Below are 21,541 nucleotides of genomic sequence, written 5' to 3'. Positions count from 1 at the left end.
ATAGATAGATGATAGATAGATAGATAGATAGATAGATAGATAGATAGATAGATAGATAGATAGATAGATAGATAGATAGATAGATAGAGATAGATGATAGATAGATAGATAGATAGATAGATAGATAGATAGATAGATAGATAGATAGATAGATAGAGATAGATAGATAGATAGATAGATAGATAGATAGATAGATGGTAGATAGATAGATAGATAGATAGATAGATAGATAGATAGATAGATAGATAGATGATAGATAGATAGATAGATAGATAGATAGATAGATAGATAGATGATAGATGAAAGATAGATAGATAGATAGATAGATAGATAGATAGATAGATAGATAGATAGATAGATAGATAGATAGATGATAGATAGATAGATGATTGATAGATAGATGATAGATAGATAGATAGATAGATAGATAGATAGATAGATAGATAGATAGATAGATAGATAGATAGATTGATTAACACGCTCTGATGCTAAGGAGTTAGATGTACTACTCCCCCTCCCCACCTGAAAAGAATTCTGTTCCAACTGCCACTTGGGTGTGGCCAGCACGTGACTCCTGCAGTCTGGGAGCTTAGACAATGGGGCCAGCCTGAGGGAGATAAGGGGATAGGAGAGGCTACTGTTGAGGGAGAGAAGGGGAGGGGAGAGGCCGATCGTAAGTACTCATTAATTTTCAAGCTGTAAGTGTCGATTTATCAAGCCCAATCACATAGTTTCGTAGCGGAGCACGGGTATCCAGCTAGTTAACTAATAAAGCCAAGTAACAGACCCCTTTACCTATTTCGAGTAAATCGGCAAGTTTTTAAAACTTTAGAAAAAGTGCCGAAGACCTCAAATATAGGTAAGGAGCTCGGGCAGGCGGGTGGTCCCTCCAGAGCACAGTATCAGAAGGGTACCCAGTGCTCCGGGCAGGCACCGGTACGCCCGTACCGGGGCGTACAGCCTGCAACCCACCACTGAGGTGGTTCTTTCAGATCCCACCCACTGACCAGATAATGCTCAGTTTTTGCAACGGAATTGGTCTCCCATTTCTGATTGGTTATATTTTTTAACATAAGGTTTTCGCAGCAAGTTAATTGTCAGTTGCTAAAACATGAAAAACCTTTCTGCTCCAATCTCTGGTTGCCAAGTCTTGTCCTTGTGCCTTCTTTAGTTTTCCCTTCCTACCTTGCCCTGTTTTTCTAGTGCTCCTCCTTCTGAAATCTCAACTCCTTTGTGCTGCTGTGCCAGATGCCTTAGTTTTCTTCTTGTACATTGCATCTTGAAGCTCGGGCATTATCTCAGCTTGCAATCTGAATTCAGAGGCATAGTACGCCTTTTTCTTACAATCGCCCTCCGGCATTTAAGGTCTTCCCTGTCACATGCAGCTTTCATGTCTAAGGCAGAACTAGAACTCACCGTCTCCAGGGGATTTGCCCAAATTTTTGCTTTCAAAGTAATTATAATTTCAAAATAATAATTTCAAAATAATAATAATGGAAGAAAATTACAAATCAAAAGATGTTGGAATCAACTCGCTAACTCACTCCCTTTCTTCCTTTCTTCCCCCTCCTCCTCTCCCTTCCTTCTCCCTTCCTTTCTTCCCCCTCCTTCTCTCTCTTCCTTCATTCCTCCCTCCCTCCTTCTCCCCTTCTTCCCTTCCTCCCTGTTCCCATCCCTTCCTCCCTTCTTCCCCCCTTCCTTCCTTCCTCCCTCTCTCCCCCTCCCTCTCCCTTTCTCCCCTCCCTTTTCCTTTTCTCATCTTCGTTCCTCTTCCCTCCCTTCCCCCCTCCTCCTCTCCCTTTCTTCCTTCCACCCTCTCCTTTCATTCCTCCCTGTTCCCATCCCTTCCTCCCTCTTTTCTTCCTCCCACTCTCCCTCCCTCTCCTCCCCTCCCTTTCTCCCTTTTCCCTTTCTCATCTTCGTTCCTCTTCCCTCCCTGTCCCCCCTCCTCCTCTCCCTTTCTTCCTTCCACCCTCTCCTTTCATTCCTCCCTGTTCCCATCCCTTCCTCCCTCTTTTCTTCCTCCCACTCTCCCTCCCCTCCCTTTCTCCCTTTCCCCTTTCTCATCTTCCTCCCTCCCTTCCCTTCCCACTAATTCAATTTTACAATGTTGTTCATGAATGGGAATGTTACTGGAGATTAGGAAGCTAAAAAAAGGATTATGAAAGCCAACGGACTGTGCAACGAATTAGTTTTGAGGTTTGCGGTAATAAGTGCAGTGCAAAGAGTTTTGTTCTATTTTTATATTCAGAATACATGCAACACTTTCATGCACCCAGAATTCTGACTTGATTGGCCTTTAAAAAAAATAAAATAATAGAGTTCTGTCAGCCAGAGCTCCTCTTTATTTAAAATCTGCATATGTTGGCGAATGAAATCATTATTTTTTTTTCCTGTGTGGTAAACTTCTCTTTTAGGAATGCTGAGATGGATTGTTTCTTGTGGGCAAGTTTGGCATTTTTTAAAAAAATCGTTGTTATGTCAGGGGATGGATGTTGTATATTTCCCTTCTCGCTTTTCTCTCGGCAACCTCTGAAGAGTTGCAGATCTTGATTGCCATGCGCAGTTGCACCTCCAGGATCGTTTTTCGTCCAGATGGTACAATGCTAAGTGTGGTGTGTCTTCATTCTTCATTGGAGTGGAAACGAAAAGCCATTTTATTTTAGAATGAATTGCCTTTAACACAGACCCTTTAATGAATAACAGGGATTTAGCTGTCTTCCTGCTCTCTTACAATACAATAGCAGAGTTGGAAGGGACCTTGGAGGTCTTCTAGTCCAACCCCCGGCCTAGGCAGGAAACCCTACACCACTTCAGACAGATGGCTATCCAACATCTTCTTAAAGACTTCCAGTGTTGGGGCATTCACAACTTCTGGAGGCAACTTCTGTTCCACTGATTAATTATTCTCACTGTCAGGAAATTTCTTCTCAGTTCTAAGTTGCTTCTCTCCTTGATTAGTTTCCCCCCATTGCTTCTTGTTCTACTCTCAGGTGCCTTGGAGAATAGTTTGACTCCCTCTTCTTTGTGGCAACCCCTGAGATATTGGAAGACTGCTATCATGTCTCCCCTAGTCCTTCTTTTCATTAAACTAAACCTACCCATTTCCTGCAACTGTTCTTCATATGTTTTAGTCTCCAGTCCCCTTCCATTGGTGTAAGTTCAAGTGCATTGTTTTATTGTTGCATTTATATATTTTTAAATTGCTCTAGGAGGCCTTGAATTTTGGAATGAGCAGTCAGGTGGTTTGCAAATGGAATAAATAAATAACGGTACGTAACGTTATGTCCAGATATTTCTATACGGGTGATAGCTAACCTTTTACTCATCACTTGCCGAAAGTGATGCCCGCACCCACAGTACAATGCGTGCGCGATACACACACCCCATCCCCCCCTGCGCATGGGTGCACAACGCCCACCCCCACACCTTGTTTTGGGTGTAGTAGGCCTCCCTGCAGCCTCTTGGGAGCAAAAACGAGCGTGGGGTGGGGGCACACACTCCCCCCACACCCTGTTTTGGGTCTAGTAGTTCGCCCTGCAGCCTCCTGGCACCAAAAGCGGGCTGCGGAGGGGCTGCTGCTCCCCGTGTCCCCCACACATTCACCCCCACTGCCGCGCATGCGTGCACATTTCCCGCATGCACCCTGCACATGGGCAACCAAGACTCGATAGTCAGTTGGCCGGTAGGAGGCACTCGCGCATTCATGGTGGAGCTGAGCTCTGGTAACAGTTCATGTACCCGCAGAGAGTGCTCTGCGGCATGCATGCCATAGGTTTGCCCGTCACAGGTCTGTACCATTTCTCTTCTGCGTCTTCTTTCTCTTCTTTGCTAACACTTCACTACCTAAGGGAAAAGAACAAAATCGTTTGGTGCTCTCTGAGCTTGTTTTTTGTCTTGCGTACGTTTCATTACCCCACTAGGTAACACCATCAGTCCCTAGAAGGGTGTGGGGTTTGTGGCGAGGAAGAGGAGGTCTTTTTGGTCCTTGATACTCTCTGAGCTTGGTTTTTGTTCTTGCAGATGTTTCATTACCCAAGTAGGTAAGACGAAAAAAAATTGCGCGCTGAACCGGTAGTAATGTCGGCAGGAAACTCTCCCCCCACCCCGATGGGCAGGCTTTGAAACACATCACATGGATTTACAGCAAATAATACGCATGTTTATAGGAGGCTCAGCTGTCGCCCAATTGCCCTTTGGCATTTGTGTCTGAAGGGAGTCTGTTTTTTTATGATTCTGTTTTGTTTGGACGGATCTGCCTAACCTCTCCAGCTTTTTCATGACCAAGAGCCAAGCGGTGCCAAATCTAGCGTTGCAAATTAAAGAGGAGGCGGGTTGGGAAGATGAAAGGGAAAAGGCTCTTGCCACCATGTGGGGAAGGGGCTCCCATGGCCCAGGAACGATGCCCAGGTTCCTTCGATTAACAAAAACTCAGCACAGATTGAGATGGTTGGAACAAGAGCTCAGCAGCGGAAGGGGATTTTATCCAACCTCCTGCTTAGTGAAGCTGAAACAAGAAGCTGACGGCAGCCGCTTCAGATTTTTATATGGTGAGGGGGAAGAGAGGATGTGGGAAGTTGCCTGGTTTTAAACAGCCCAGGCCAAAGGATGTGCTTCCATCATAGCACAAAATAACAGAGTTGGAAGGGACCTTAGAGGTCTTCTAGTCCATCCCCTGCTTAGACAGGAAACCCTACACCACTTCAGACAAATGGTTATCCAACATCTTCTGAAAGACTTCCAGTGTTGGGGCATTCACAACTTCTGGAGGGAACTTCTGTTCCACTGATTAATTGTTCTAATTGTCAGGAAATTTCTCCTCAGTTCTAGGTTGCTTCTCTCCTGGATTAGTTTCCACCCATTGCTTCTTGTCCTGCCCTCAGGTGCCTTGGAGAATAGTTTGACTCCCTCTTCTTTGTGGCAGCCCCTGAGATCTTATGAAATGCATAATTTAATTTGCAGTGAATTCCTCTCCAGCAAAGTCTTTCCTCTCCCACTTTCTTTCAAGATAGTTCACAATTACCCACCTTTATCGGGCTTGGAGAATGGCCAGGCTGATATCTTTCAGATGCTGAATACTTGGCAAGAATGCAGGAATGAACTAATTGCCTTCCATTCCCCTTTCGCTCCTCTTTTATTCCCCATGGGAGGGGCCATTAACCATCCACCTGTGGCCTTACTCCCAAGTCGACCCCGGTTCCTTAGCGGTTCCCTTCGTCTGACAACTCTGCGCATGCGCACACTGGGAACAGGCTCCAGCTGTTCCTCTGCCTCACTGATGTCTGACTCCGAAGGCAGCTGATAACTGGCATACGGCTCTGCCCCCCTCTCTGCCTCTGACACAGAGCCCTCATCAGAGCCTCCCCCAGACTCCAGGACTGGCCCATGTTCCTCCCCAACCCCCTCATTGTCCGAATCTGCTGCCAGCTCCACTAGCCATTGGCAAGCCACAACACAATCGTGGTCTTAAGCCGAGGACTACCTGTGTTTATAATCCACAACACTACTCTTTGCTCTATCTTCTTTTGAACTCTAGCTTGAACTTTTGGCAAACGACTGATCTTTTAGTAGTCTGTACTGTTACAATTATTCTCAACCATTCTCAATTTATGCAGTTCTTCCCATGCCTTACGAAGAAGTAACTGCAACACAACTCTTCTTAAGCACTTCTTTGCCCATCTAAAGTACTGGATATGATTCACCTTGCCTAAGAAATATTTGTGAGTGCTTACACTTGGTTGTTAGGTTGCAGCGGCATTCTAAATTCCAGTATTGTACTATTGCTAGCAAAATTAAAATGCTGGTCGCAGTTCGTAGAAGAGAGAGAAACAAAGAGAAGTGAGTGGGATTCTCCAGGTGGGATGAAAATGTACAGGTTGACCTCAATTTCTGATCCCAATCAGGGCCTTGTGGCCCTGTTTGGGATCAGTGACTTGTGGCCAATTTTATCAGCTTTATGGCCGTAATAGCAGAATATCCAAATAAGAGAGCTGCCAGGGACCTTGGAGGTACGAATAGAATAGAATAACAGATTTGGAGGGGACTTTGGAGGTCTTCTAGTCCAGCCCCCTGCTCAAGGAGGAGACCATATACTGTAACATTTCAGACAAATGGTTATCCAACATCTTCTTAAAAACGTCCAATGTTGGGGCATTCACAACTTCTGGAGGCAAGTCGTTCCACTGGTTAATTGTTCTAACTGTCAGGAAGCTTCTCCTCAGTTCTAAGTTGCTTCTCTCCTTGATTAGTTTCCACCCATTGCTTCTTGTTCGACTCTCAGATGCTTTGGAGAATAGTTTGACTCCCTCTTCTTTGTGGCAACCCCTGAGATATTGGAACAATGCTATCATGTCTCCCCTAGTCCTTCTTTCTCTTAAGCTAAACATACCCAGTTCCTGCAACCGTTCTTCATATGTTTTAGCCTCCAGTCCCCTAATCCTCTTTGTTGCTCTTCTCTGCACTCTTTCTAGAGTCTCCACATCTTTTCTACATTGTGGCAACCAAAACTGAATGCAAATATTCCAAGTGTCTTCCAAGATCTTCTAGTCCGACCCCTTGCCCAATCAGAAGAACCTGTCCCATTTCAGATAGGTGGTTGTCCAGTCTCTTCTTCAAACTTCCAGTGAAGAAGCACCCACAATTTCTGCCTTGAGAATGCTCCAACACAGGAGGTTTTTAAGAAGATGTTGGACAACCATTTGTCTGAAATGGGATAGGGTTTTCTGCCTGAGCAGGGGGTTGGACTAGAAGACCTCCAAGGTCCCTTCAAGCTCTGTTGCTCTATTCTATTCTAAGCAGGAGACCCTATGCCATTTCAGATAAGCACTTGTCCAGTCTCTTAAAAACCTTCAGTGATGGAGGTTGACCTACAACCTCTGGAGGCAAGTCGTTCCGCTGATTAATTGTTCTCACTGTCAGGAAGTTTCTCGTTAATTCCAGGTTGCTTCTTGATTACTTCAATCGGTCAGTCAGAATAGATCAGGAAGGGACCTTGTAGGTCATCTAGTCCAGCCCCCAGCTCAAACAGGAGACCTAGCCTAAACCATTCCAGACAAGTGGCTGTCTACTCTCTTCTTAAAAGCTTCCAGTGATGGAGGACTCGCAACTTCTGAAGGCAAGCCATTCCACCGGTTAATTGTTCTCACTGTTAGGAAGTTTCTCCTTAGTTCTAAGTTACTTCTCTCTTTGTTAAGTTTCCATCCATTGTTTCTTGTCTTGCCTTCTGGTGCTTTGGAGAATAGGTTGTCCCCCTTTTCTTTCTGGCAGCCCCTCAAATATTGGCTATCTTCTCCCCCCCCCCTCCATACCTCAAAATTAGTTCGGGAGGCATCCTGTTTTCTAAATTGTTGTCAGGAAAAGTCTGGTAGATGCTTCTGTTACCCCCTGCATAGCCCTTTAATTGCTGATGGATACTTTAAGTTAGAAATAGTGCCTTGGCTGAAATCATGTCCCCTCAATTGCACTGGCTTCTCTTGCAAGGGAGAAAAACCTGTTTTGTTTGGACTGACCCTTCCTTTATTGTGCCCGTCACTAAGCAGGGCAGCCTCTTCCCACAATGGAACCTAAGGGAAACCAACACAACTTCTTAGATTCTTGCTCAACTCCAAGAAGGTTTTTTTTTAAAAAAATAGTTTTTATTGAACATTTTCCAGTTTTAAAAAACCACAAGTAAAAAGAAAAGAAAAAACAAATAGGAAAAAACACAAGAAAAAAATACAAAAACAAATACAAACAGATAAAAACACAAACAACATAACAATATAATATAATTTTACAGCTTCCCCTATCGGCATGTATGTTCTGCTTTTGTAATTTACTATTCGATTATTACCTTCTCATAAATGTTAACAATTCTAATACTAAAGTAGTAATTATATTGTAATAGAATAGTATAGTACATATAATCATATTTTACGTACATATATTTTTCTTCGTATTATAATCAATAGTTTTGAAGACTTTTATTTCTTATTTTGGCTTCTATTCTCTAGCCATTTGTACAGTCTACTCCAAACTTTATAATAGTCCGACTCTTCTCTTTCTTTTAACTCCATAGTCATCCTATCTATATCAGCATGTTCGAGTCTTTTCCTAATTACCATTTCATCTCAGGGAGTAGTTTTTTCTTTCCAATTTTGTGCAAAGGCGATCCTAGCAGCGGTTAGTATGTATAGTATTATATATTGATATTTCCTGTCCATCTTAGGGTCTAGTATCCCTAATAAACATAATTCTGGTTTCCATTCTATCTTATGTTCCTTGATTCCTTCCAACCAATCCTTAATTTTAAGCCAATATTTCCTGGCGTGGAGACACGTCTCCAAGAAGTTTTATTTGCGAAAACCAACCCGAGATCAAATTCAGATTCAACGTTGATCTGCTGTATAAAAACCTAGGGCTGTTTGACAGGATCGAATCCTTGACGAGCAGCTCATGTAATCTCTGTTTTTACACACCATCTGTGTTAGCAATCCAAACACACAACGGCTGGACTTTACTCTTTTGCAAGCGCCGTCAACCATTTCTGTGTTAGCGAGGGACCTGAAACCGAAATAATTTCTTGGTTCAGGTGAGCAGCTCTGTAAGGGTAGTTTCCCCATAATCAGCTGCCTCCCCCCCCCCCCCCCCGTACCTCTGCAAACAGGGCTGCTTGTTTGACAGAGCAAAGCTGCCTTTAATATCTTTTGGATTGGCGCCAGGTTAGGTTTTGCGTCCAGGAAATAATTAATCTCTCTAGGCATACAAACCCTAAATCAATCGTAGACTAATTGGCTGTGGGGAAGATGAAATCAATTTCTCCTATCTGAAGTTTCTGTCTTATGACCTTTTACATTTTAATTGGATGCGAGTTCGGAGGCTTTTCACGGACACACAGAGAGGAGGTGTGGTACACCACCAGATGAAAGTGAGAAGGCAAGTGAGTTTCCCCTTCATTGGACTGTCCCATTGCAGATACAGCGTAAGGATTGGAGAGCATTGAAATATCTGAATTCTACACCTGATACCGGTATTAACCCTTCTTAAGAGGGAGTAAATAATGATTATCAATTGTAATGTTAATAAAAAATAAATAAAAGAGTTCAGAGAAGATCATCAAAAATGGTCAGGGGCCTAGAAGTTAAAACACACAAAGAGCAATTGCAAGAATTGGGTATACTTAGTTTAGTGAAAAGAAGGACCATGGGTGACATGATAACAGTCTTACAATATTTGAAGGGCTTCCACGAGGAAGAGAGGGCCAACTTGTTTACCAAATCACATGTAGGCAGGACAAGAAACAATGGACAGAAACTAACCAAGAAGAAAAGCAATCTAGAACTAAGGAGAAAATTGCTACAAGTGAGAACAATTAACCAGTGGAACAAATTGCCCACGGAAGTTATGGGCGTCCCATCCCTGGAGGCTTTTAAGAAGAGACTGGACAGCCATTTATCAGTATAGGTCTCCTGCGAGAGCATGGGGTTGGTCTAGAAGACCTCTAAGATCCCTTCCAACTCTGTTATTCTGCAAGATAAATAGAGCTTTAGCCCAGGCTAAGAAAGATCCCTTCCAATTGTTATCCAGTTTTGGTCACCACACTATAAAAAAAGATGTTGAGACTCTAGAAAGAGTGCAGAGAAGAGCAACCAGGATGATTAGGGGACTGGAGGCTAAAACATACGAAGAACGGTTGCAGGAACTGGGCATGGCTGATCTAGTGAAGAGAAGGACCAGGGGAAACATGATAGCAGTGTTCCAATATTTGAGAGCTGTCACAGAAAGAAGGGGATCAAGCTATTTTCCAAAGCCCCCGAAGGCCAGACAAGGAATAATAGACAGAAACTGAACAAGGAGAGATTCAACCTGGAAACAAGGAGATATTTTCTAACAGTGAGAATTATCAACCAATGGAACAGAAGTTGCCTCCAGAAGTTATGGGAGCTTCATCATTGGAAGCTTTCAAGAAGAGACTGGACTGCCATCTGTCAGAAATGGTGTAGAGTCTCCTGCCTGGGTAGGGGGTTGGACTAGATGACCTACAAGGTCCCTTCCAACTCTGCTAAGCTGTTAAATCTATTACTGTTAATTATGAGTAATGTGCTGTATGAGTGGAATAAGACAGCTGATCCTGAACCTTTGGATCGAAAAGATTGGAGAAAGTAAAGAAGGCTTTTTCTTAGCACTAACCTAACCATTGTAGGAGATAGCCAGGCTGAGCCCGAGAGAGGAGTCAAACACATCATAAGTCACGAGTCCTTGCGTGCCCGAAGAGATCTAAGCCCAGCCCTCCTTGATTGCTTTTCTTATCTCCCGTGCATTTCCCTTAACCGTTAGTTGGTCAGATTCTTATAGAGACCTTAAGCTTGCAATAAATCGTTACACTCATTTGAACTGGCTGAATCTCCTGATCCTCCCACCCCCCGGCGTTTGACAGCCATCACATGTTCTGTCCATAAGCCTATTATCCTGGCAACATCCATATTTTCCTTGGAATGAGCTCAGTGTGTGATCGCTAATTACCCCGGCCTCAATTTGCCAAGAGAGCCGGAAAATTTACTTTGCCAGAAATGTCTCGGCAGAGAAGCTCGAGCTGTGTCGAGCACATGCACAAAGGAGCGCTTCATTTGCAGTCCTCGCAAGAGCTGTTTCTTCATTCGTAAAGCTTTTCTATTCAACGGCCCTCTCTTTTTATTTCTGAAAAATGTACCACCCGCACGAACAGGAACATTTTTTTTTATTATTATTTCTCCCCCCCCCCCAACTATGGTGAGATCTTTGGGGTGATTTGTCATGCACAAATTCAGGCAGCTGGGAAGGGTTGTGACAGTGACAAAATATTAGGTTTAGCGAAAACCGTTTCTACTGACAAAACTAAAAATAACAGAGGAGAGGGTGAAGCAAGAACGTGAAGAAATAAATGAAGAAGAGTTGACCTGCTTGATTGGAGGCTTGTTATTGCTGAATTAATCTACCCAAAATGAATGTTTATCGCTGCTCTTGTCAGTGGATGAAGTTTTGAAGGTGTTAAGGATGCCTAAACTCTTTTGTGCCATTCAGGAAGAGCTGATAATAATAATAATAATAAAATAGGGGTACATATTTTAAAGTGTTATCCCCGCTGGCAACACCTATACATGGTATTCATTTACTAATGAATGCTTTTTTGAGTTAACTGCAGTTTGCTACCTAATCGAGTTTAAAATGAATATCCCGCCATTATTACCAATTGCATTTCTGTCAGGCAATGTATATGTGTTGTGATTTGTCGGTCAGTTTGTTTAGATTCCTGCGGATTCTTCATCGGTTAAACAATACCAATTTAATAATATCAAAAGAGGGGGGAAAATACATTACTAGGTGAATTCAGATGTTTCCCGTGAAGAGGAAGTTATGAAAGATTTTGGTTTCTCGTTTCAAACCCATGCCTCAGTGAAGTATAACTTCATACTAATAAAGATGAGGAGCGAACATTGTAAACATGTTGTAAAATGCCAAACCTTTACCACTTTAGAGAAGATGCTAGTTATGGGTGTTTATTATTATAAGGATCATTTTAACAGATGAACAGAGTTGGAAGGGACCTTGTAGGTCATCTAGTCCAACCCCCCACCCAAGCAGGAGACCTTATATCATTTCTGACAGGACAAGAAGCAATGGATGGAAACTAATCAAGGAGAGAAGCAACCTAGAACTGAGGAGAAATATCCTGACAGTTAGAACAATTAGTCAATGGAACAGCTTGCCTCCAGAAGTTGTGAATGCTCCAACACTGCAAGTTTTTAAGAAGAGACTGGCCTGCCATTTGTCAGAAATGATGTAGGGTCTCCTGCCTGGGTGAGGGGTTGGATTAGAAGACCTTCAAGGACATTTAGAGAAGATGCTAATTATGGGTGTTTCTTATCAGGATCAGATGAACAGAGTTGGAAGGGACCTTGTAGGACATCTAGTCCAACCCCACCCCCCAAGCAGGAGACCCTACACCATTTCTGACAGATGGCAGTCCAGTCTCTTCTTGAAAGCTTCCAGTGATGAAGCTCTCAAAACGTCTCAAGGCAAGAATTTCAAGCCTTAGTAAAAAGAATAATAATAAAAAATAAACCCTTTCTTTTCTGAGTAATAGGTTTTTACCTCAACTGAATGGATCTGTCCTTGGTGCTCTCTGAGCTTGCTTGTTTTCTTGCAGACATTTCATTACCCAACTAGGTAACATCATCAGTGCTAGTAAGGAGTGCTGTTTTCTGTCAGATTTATATTCTGGTATCTTGCCTATCTGTGTGGATGAGGGTGGTTTTAGGAATTCTTTGGTTGGGTTGTTTACTGATGGCTTTTGACAGCTGCTTACTTGGTCGTTGGTCTGATGTTAACCTTGGAGTTAATCTTGGCTGATCTGGGTGCCAATTGCTGATGGAAAGGTGCTGGAGTCTTTTTGTTCCCTTTTGGGCTGGTTGATTGTCTCTTTTACATAGTCTGTAGATGTTGTTCACCTCTATGTGTCTGTTAATGGCTGACATATCAGAAGGCCTGGTCTATGATGGTCACATTTTCCCAATTGGAACTATGGTTAGATCTGTTTCATGAGAGCAGCGTTCCAATATTTGAAGGTCTGCCACAAAGAAGAGAGAGTCAAGCTATTCTCCAAAGCATCTGAAGGCAGGACAAGAAGCAATGGATAGAAATTAATCAAGGAGAGAAGCAACTTAAAACTAAGGAGAAATTCCCTGACAGTTAGAACAATTAGCAGTGGAACAACTTGCCTCCGGAAGTTGTGAATGCTCCAACACTGGAGGTTTTAAGGAAAAGACCGGATAACCATTTGCTTGAAGTGGTGTAGGGTTTACTGCCTAAGCAGGGGGTTGGACTAGAAGACCTCCCAGGTCCCTTCCAATTCTATTCTATTCTACAGTGGGACTTCGGGTGCCGACCGTAATCTGTCCCAGGATTTCAGTCGGCACCCGATTTGTTCATGACCAGAAGCAAGACTGACTGCACATGAGCACAAAAAAAAAAAAAAATGGCGCAGGGAGAAATCACCACGGCAGGGAAAATCACCATGGCTGTGTTTATTCGGCACCTGAGGATGTGTTTGTGACCTGAATGCAACATTTAGCAGATTTTTGGTCAGCACCCAAATTGTTTGTGGTCTGAGCTCTGCTCTACTCTACTCTATTCTAATATTCTATTCCAGCGATGGCGAACCTTTTTTGTCTGTGTGCCATAAGTGGGGGGAGCGCAGGGGGGTCGTGTGCGGGCATGCTGCACCCATAATGCAATGCATGACCCCCCCCCGCGACGCCCCATTTTTTGCATGCTTTTTTCGCCTTCCCCAGGCTCCAGAGGCTTTATAGGAGCCTGGGGAGGGTGAAAACAGCCTCCTCCGCTCCCCCGGAAGCCCTCCGAAGGCTTCAGGGCCCTTCAGGACGCTTCCCTGAAGCCTCCGGAGCAGTCAAAATGACCCTCCGAGCAAACCAACTTCCAGTTTGCTCCGAGGGTCGTTTTGAGCCCTCCGGAGGCTTCAGGGAAGCTCATGAGGGCCTCTGAGGGGTGGGGGGAGAGGCTCTTTTCACCCTCCCCAGGCTCCTATAAAGCCTCTGGAGCCTGGGGAGGGCGAAAAATGGCTTTAAAAAAGGGTGAACTCAGCTGGCCAGCGCGCGCATGTGCGCTGGCCAGCTGACAGGGCAGTGCCTCGCGTGCCCTGACAAATGGCTCCGCGTGCCACCTGTGGCACGCGTGCCATAGGTTCGCCATCGCTGTTCTATCCTATCCTATCCTATTCTAATTTAGGATTTTACATTCTCGAAGCAAAACACCTTCACCCTGTCTTTCCCTTTTTGCATTACAGATGTGTTGGTGGAAGGGAAGCCCTGTGACTCGGACATTGTGGCAGACTGCACCGTCGGGGATCCAGTGAAGCTCGAAGTGAAACTGACCAATTGGAGCAAGCACAACGTCGGACCTTTTTCCCTCACTGTGATCCCTTACCAAGACTATCAAAACGGCGTCCACAGTTACGATCTCCAAGATGGCATCACTTTTGTCGGCTCCAACACCTTTTATATCGATACAGTAAGTCCGTGCTTGATTGTATTTATTCTGCCTCCAACCCAAGACGCTAAAGAAAGGAATGTCCAGCAGTGTTCTCCGCTATTTTATTCAACAGTTTCTTGGAAAGGACTTTGAATTCCTCACATTTCACTGTTTAAAAAAGAAAAGCATGGATTTATTTGTTTGCTTGCTTACTTACATTTTTTTAAGTTTACCCTCCACTTTGTAGAACAACAGAATGTTTGACACCACCAATAAAAATAACAATGTATATGTCAGCGTTCCAAGTAATACACCCATAGCAAATAAAACTCTGAGGCAGGTAGATTCCTCAAAGAATAGCTTTATTGGCGATATTATATTGGCACAGAACTGGTGAAAACCGACTCTAAATGTTCCTGCGGTTTTCACCTAGTTAAAAGAGAAAGCTTTCCCGCAATCCCAAACAATCAGTCACATGGTCCAATCAAGACGCTGTCTGGTTGTCTGGTGACCTCACTCCTCCTCCCGCAGTCCAGGTGTCAACTCATAAAGCGTTTGCATGTCTGTTATCAAGTTGCCATGGTGAGGAACGGGGGTGTGTGTGCGTATTCCACGCATACATTTGGCTGGAGTCGGATCTCAGATCCACCTAGTTGGAGAATGTGATTTATGACACAGACTGAGGAGAGGGAAGAAACGGGGGCAAAGTTCAGCCACAATTTAAATGAGGTCAGATCTGACTGCAATGGGGTATTGCCGAAATGGTGATCCTAATAAATGGCTGGATTTCTTTTGAAACTTGGCTCGATGCTCATGAATTAATTAGGGCATCTTTCGGAAACCTGACGCCAATGTCCTTGGTTCTCAAGAGAAAGTATTTTGCTTTGGCTACATAAAGCCCTTTATCTCTAATCCCCCCTCCCTTTCCCTCAACTCCAGTCAGGTCAGCTTCAAGGTTGACAGTATCAAGCAAAACAAAATCAATACACCAAGTGTATAAGATAGGGTAAATATTCTTTCACTTAGGTAAAATAGGCTCGTTATCTTTCTATCAATTTGGTAAATTAGTTGGGTCTCCTTCATGACAAGCATGAGGAACTGTATGGTTGTGCTTTGTAGGATGGATGCTACAATGCACACAATCCAGGCTTTCCTTTATAATCGTGTGAAAAGAAGAATTATAGAGGAATCAAGGAATTATTAAGGAATTACACATGAATTATTGAGTCTGTCATCTGAACCTCTATAACTGTCTAGTTTGGCTCTGCAACAAAACAAGACAGACACAGACTTCCCCGAATGCCACCACTCTGCTAAACAAATAATCCCAACACTGTCAAATTATCTACTATGACTGTATTACTATAATTCTTCTCTTCCTTCCTAGTACCTATCTCTTCCCACTTATGACTATAACCATGTTGCTTGTATTTTTAAATTTTATATTCTTTTATTTGTTTTCTAGTATGATTTGATTGCTTATTAGTAACCTATGGCTTTCACTAAGTGTTGTACCTTATGATTCTTGATGAATGTATTTTATTTTATTTTTCTTTATGTACACTAAGAGCATATGCACCAAAAACAAATTCCTTCTGTGTCCAATCACACTTAGCCAATAAAGAATTCTATTCTATTCTATTCTATTCTAAATTTGGAACAGCAGCATTGAAAATGTGGACCCAGATTGTTGAGGGCAAGAGGCTGACTCTGTAAAACCGCTTAGAGAGGGCTGTAAAGCACTGTGAAGTGGTATATAAGTCTAAGTGATATTGCTATTACCAAGCTAGGTAACATCATCAGTGCACTGCAGAGTCCTTGGTGCTCTCTTGAGTTTAGTAATGAAGTGTCTGCAAGACAACCAAATTCAGAGAGCACTGAGCACATTTGATTTCAAGCCCAAAGATTTTCTTCTATATATTTGCAACAAAGAGGCACTGATCAATAGATTCAGCAGAGGTCCATTCTTGGAGTCTCCTGGAGAAATCATATTTTAAACCAGGAACATGAACCCTTTTTCAATTGTAGGATGGAGAAACCAAACACATAAACCACTGGTGGAATTCAAATATTTTTACTACTGGTTCTGTGGGTATGGCTTGGTGGGCATGGCAGGGGAAGGATACTGCAAAATCTCTATTCCCTCCCCACTCCAGGGGAAGGATACTGCAAAATCTCTATTCCCTCCCCACTCCAGGGGAAGGATACTGCAAAATCTCTATTCCCTCCCCACTCCAGGGGAAGGATACTGTAAAATCTCTATTCCCTCCTCACTCCAGGGAAAGGATATTGCAAAATCTCCATTCCCTCCCCACTCCAGGGGAAGGATACTGTAAAATCTCTATTCCCTCTACTCCAGGGGAAGGATACTGCAAAATCCCCAATCCCTTCCCACTCCAGGGGAAGGTTACTGCAAAATCTCCATTCCCTCCCCACTCCAGGGGAAGGATACTGTAAAATCCCCATTCCCTTCCCACTCCAGGGGAAGGATACTGTAAAATCTCTATTCCCTCCCCACTCCAGGGGAAGGATACTGTAAAATCCCCATTCCCTCCCCAGTCCAGGGGAAGGATACTGCAAAATCTCTATTCCCTCTACTCCAGGGGAAGGTTAGTGCAAAATCTCCATTCTCTCCCCACTCCAGGGGAAGGATACTGCAAAATCTCCATTCCCTCCCCACTCCAGGGGAAGGATACTGCAAAATCTCCATTCCCTCCCCACTCCAGGGGAAGGATACTGTAAAATCTCCATTCCCTCCCCAGTCCAGGGGAAGGATACTGCAAAATCCCCATTCCCTTCCCACTCCAGGGGAAGGATACTGCAAAATCTCCATTCTCTCCCCACTCCAGGGGAAGGATACTGTAAAATCTCCATTCCCTCCCCAGTCCAGGGGAAGGATACTGCAAAATCCCCATTCCCTTCCCACTCCAGGGGAAGGATACTGTAAAATCTCCATTCCCTCCCCAGTCCAGGGGAAGGATATTGCAAAATCCCCATTCCCTTCCCAGTCCAGGGGAAGGATACTGCAAAATCTCCATTCTCTCCCCACTCCAGGGGAAGGATACTGTAAAATCTCCATTCCCTCCCCACTCCAGGGGAAGGTTACTGCAAAATCTCCATTCCCTCCCCACTCCAGGGGAAGGATACTGTAAAATCCCCATTCCCTTCCCACTCCAGGGGAAGGATACTGCAAAATCATCTTTCCCTCCCAGTCAGCTGGGACTCGGGAGGCAGAGAATAGATGGGGGCGGGGCCAGTCAGAGGTGGTTTTTACCGGTTCTCCAAACTACTCAAAATTTCCACTACCGGTTCAGAACCTGCTGAATACGACTTCCCTCTCTCTCTCTTTGTCTCTCTCTCCCCCTCCCTCCCTCCCTCCCTCCCTCCCCCCCCCTCTCTCACACACACGATTCCTATATTTTGCATTGTCTCTCTCTTCTCTAATTCTCCCGTCCTTTTCTTTCAGGTTAAGCCGACAGAAAACTCCATGTGTGTCGGGGCGCTTCTATTTCTCTGCACGGGTGACTTTTACCTGAACATCAAGTTCCACGAAGGCAACTCAAGCAAGGAGTTTCCCCCTTCCTGGTTATGCCTGCCCAGCATTCACATCCGAGCGGTGCCCTCCGTGATCCAGACCAAGTTGTAAATGTCAGTGCGTAGTAGTCTCAGGTAGCATTCACTACCTTGGCCCCGGGTTCGCCTCTCTCTGTCTTGCTTTCTACTCCAAGTTTTCTACATGCCTTGGAGAGGCATGTTTAAGTACTACCTGCAAGTAGCTAACTGTAACCGGACAATCGCTTTTACTCGTTTAAGAAGGGGCAATGTTATATACCGAGGAACTGGATTTTCTTCATTTACAATGGTTTACAGGGTGATCTTTTTTTTTTTTTAGAAATATGTTTAGTTTTTAAGATGTACGTAACACTGGGCTGTATCCACTGATTTTTGAAATGATCCTCAAATTAATTGCATCATTGCTTGTCTGCTTGGATGATGTCTATAAAGTTATAACATAACTCATGGCCTGCAATTCTACATTTTCCTTCTCTATTCACTTGAGCTTCTAAATTCTTTACAAACTGTATAGGACAGCGATGGCGAACCTTTTTTGGCTCGCGTGCCATAAGTGGGGGGAGCGCAGGGGGCGTGCCGCACCCATAATACAAGGCGCGAAACCCTAGTGCTCATGCGCGCACTACAGGGGCAACCCCCCCAATTTTTGCATGCTTTTTTTGCCTTCCCGAGGCTCCTGAGGCTTTATAGGAACCTGGGGAGGGCGAAAACAGCCTCCCCCACCCCCCCCAGAAGCCCTCCGGATGCTTGAGGGACCTTCAGGACGCTTCCCTAAAGCCTCAGGAGCAGTCAAAACGAACCTCCGAGCAAACCGGAAGTCGTTTTGAGCGCTCCGAAGGCTCCAGGGACCTTCAGGACACTTCCCTGAAGCCTCCGGAGCAGTCAAAACGACCTTCCGAGCAAACCGGAAGTCTGTTCCTGAACTTACAGTTTGCCCGTAGGGCCAGTTTTTTGCGCTCCGGAGGCTTCAGGGAAGCTCATGAAGCCTCCGGAGGGCCTCCAGGGGGGGCAGGGGAGGCTCTTTTCTCCTTCCCCAGGCTCCTTTAAAGGCTCTGGAGCTTGGGGAGGGCGAAAAGTGGCTTAAAATAAGGATGAACTCAGCTGGCCAAGCGCGCTCATGTGCGCTGGCCAGCTGACAGGGCAGCGCCTCGTGTGCCCTGACAAATAGCTCCACGTGCCACCTGTGACACGCGTGCCATAGGTTTGCCATCACTGGTATAGGAGATGCAAGCCTTCTTTTCTCCTACTCTGGCCCAGTCAATTCAGCTCTCAGAATCTTGAAATCCCTCAATATATTTGTTTTGTTTTGTTTTGAAAAGTAGTTCAGATTTAAGACTGTTGTGGCACAATATAATTCAGTAGGTCCAGCAAGATGTCAAATGTTTGACTGAACCTCTTGAGTTTGCAGACTTTGAACACGTACCCAAGAGGTCATTTTTTTGACTTTTCAGCTGAATTTCAGAAGCACTCGGCACGGATAAGCCTTTACTAGTTGAATGAAATGGTGCTTAAACTACCCTATTTTTCAGACTATAAGATGCACTTTTTTGTCTCCCAAAAGGGGGTGAAAATTTCTGTGTGTCTTATAGACCGAATATTGCCGAAGCCCCACCCACTCGCTGGCCATTTTTTGGCATACGCATGCCCTGTTTTCAGGCCCTTTTTTGGCCCATTTTCGGAGCTTTCTTAAAGATTTTAACTCCGAAACCCTCTTTTCCAGCAGCTGTTTTCGAAGAACACAAAACATTCCACTTCTTACAAAGTCGCTTCCTTCCAACGCAAACCCTCCTCCAAAGAGATTCATTCATTCTGATCTTCCCTTTTCCTTTGGCTGAAGACAATGTTTAATTCTTGTTTTGTTTTTATTTTCTTTTTTTGCAAAGAAATCATCGTATTTCGACAATACTAATTGTTAATGGGATTGTATGCTAAATTTGCACCGGCTTCTAAGGGTGTTGATTTAGGCCTGAATTATTATTATTATAAAAAGTGCAAAAGTCAATATGCGGCAAATAGAGCAAAAAAGAAAAAAAAATCAAGATTAAAGGCTAGCAGTCAGCCGCCTGAATGATGCTTACTTAAGGGGATATCTTTCTCCCAGCTTTCTTTGCTTAGTGCAAATTTGCTTCACATCATCCAATATTAAATAGCTGTCGGTCTCGGGAACCCACGGAGCAGAAATCCTGATTCTGCATTCTCCTTGGCGAAAAGGATATTATATTATGCATCTTTCCTCCCCCTTTTAAGCGAGAGATGCTTATCCTATTTCACTTGGCTGACACGCAGGCCTCACTTTGCAGATAATCGGGGTTCATCAAGGGCAAATCCATGGAACGTGGCCCCATTTAAAATCTCCCTGGATACAGAGCGTTTCCTTCGATCTGTAATCTCTATATTTTGATGATATGCAGCATTTATTTTTATTTTTAAATAAAAAAATCAACCTGCATTCCATTTCCATACCGGGGCGGGCAAAAAAAAATCTGCATTTCACTTTATTGAATGCTGAATGCTATCATTGTACTGATTATCCGATAACGGAGACATTCAACTCCCTTTTATAAAACCCATGAATTTCTTCTACCCTGGTCTTAAAAGATCCGTGGTACAGAGCATTACCCAAAAAGTTAAAATCCTTGTAGCGGGTTCGTTCAAAAAGTTACACACAGTTCAGTGGTGGGTCCCAGATCCCGTTGCAACCAGTATGCTGCAGTACGTGCACAAATGGCCCGGCTGGGTCAAATACAGGTAAGGAACGCGGGTGAGTGGGCCCTCTGAAGCATCGTACCAGAACGGTGCCTGCTGCTCCCAGCAGGCACCGGTTCACCTGTACCGGGACGTACCGGCTGAAACCCACCACTGCCACAGTTGCCAACCTGTATTGCTTGCTTTGAATGAGCGGCTCACCTTTTTCACCCGTGCAAAACGCTCAAGAAAACGGCGGCCAGTCCTACTAACCGCCGATACCACCTTACCATGTCCAAACAAGCAGCCATATTTCCGCCTTAGCTTCCTTGCCCCTTCCTTGATGAGCTTTTCTCTTCTCCCTCACCGTCAGTTCAGACGCGGCTTGCCAGTAAGACCTCTTCAATAATAAATACCGCTCCGCGCAGAGTGACCTTCCCAGGTGGCTCCATTCTAGGAATGTAGCCTCTCCCATCTCCTTCTCGCTCACTTGAATGATGATCTGGTTTGGCATTTTCCCGCTGCACCAAATCCCAAGAAGACACACAAACATTGGTTCTAATACTTCGAAAATCCTGAAAAATGAAAAGTTTCTACTTAGAGGAAAATTTACTAACGGAGTAGTAATGGTTTCACTGAGATGCGTTTAGGTGTCTTGACACCTTCACATGGAAGAATATTCCACAGAAAGTTGTAAGCGCACCTCTTGTTTTATTTCCTTAACTTTTACACGTTAAACTCTTTAATATATTAGAATTTCACTGGAGTTTCCTGCAGGGAGTGCACTTAAAAAGATAACATCTCGGTGTATATATGTGTAAGTTATTCTCTCTTAACATCTCCTCTCCCAGAAAATGCGGTTGATTTCATTATCTTCATCAGTATGTAGCGGGTCAGCTTTCGCTTGTAAATCTGAGGTGACACCATTAAATGAGTTAAGCCCTCCCTTGTTTTTAAATCTGTTACAAATTCAGGACAGAATTCGGCCTGTTCTGGGTGTGCTCATGGCAAATTGAAACCATAAATTATTTGAACTTGTCAAATAAACAGCTTTCAAGGCTTTTCTTATCCAACTGCTGGGCTGTCTTTATTTTCATTGGGATTTTTTTTAAAATCATTTCTAATTATACGTTAAGGGACACGGTGACTCAGTGGCTAAGACGCTGAGCTTGTCGATCAGAAAGGTTGGCAGGTTGGCAGTTTGAATCCCTAGCGCCGCATAACGGAGTGAGCTCCCATTGCTTGTCCCAGCTTCTGCCAGCCTAGCAGTTCGAAAGCA

The 21,541-nt window shown here is 44.1% G+C and overlaps 1 protein-coding gene and 1 long non-coding RNA gene across 3 annotated transcripts in view; both read left to right on the top strand.

Moving 5' to 3' along the window:
- TRAPPC9 (trafficking protein particle complex subunit 9) overlaps positions 1-18,225 on the top strand; it is a 361,114-nt gene extending 342,889 nt beyond the window's left edge. For both annotated transcript variants that reach the window (XM_081951044.1, XM_081951045.1), the window contains exons 22-23: positions 13,820-14,043; positions 17,471-18,225. In XM_081951044.1, coding sequence (XP_081807170.1) covers positions 13,820-14,043; positions 17,471-17,650 — 404 coding nt within the window. In that variant the 3' untranslated portion in view covers positions 17,651-18,225. The remainder of the gene's footprint in view (positions 1-13,819; positions 14,044-17,470) is intronic.
- A 456-nt stretch (positions 18,226-18,681) lies between these two features.
- Positions 18,682-21,330, top strand: LOC309391871. The gene is made up of 2 exons (XR_014175348.1): positions 18,682-20,361; positions 20,393-21,330. It is a non-coding gene; the product is annotated as an uncharacterized lncRNA (long non-coding RNA).
- The last annotated feature ends 211 nt before the right edge of the window (positions 21,331-21,541 follow it).

The sequence above is a fragment of the Natrix helvetica genome (genome assembly GCF_964273705.1).
Source record: "Natrix helvetica genome assembly, chromosome: 4".
In the NCBI taxonomy this organism is placed as follows: Eukaryota; Metazoa; Chordata; class Lepidosauria; order Squamata; family Natricidae; genus Natrix; species Natrix helvetica.
This window is presented reverse-complemented; position numbering and strand designations above follow the sequence as displayed.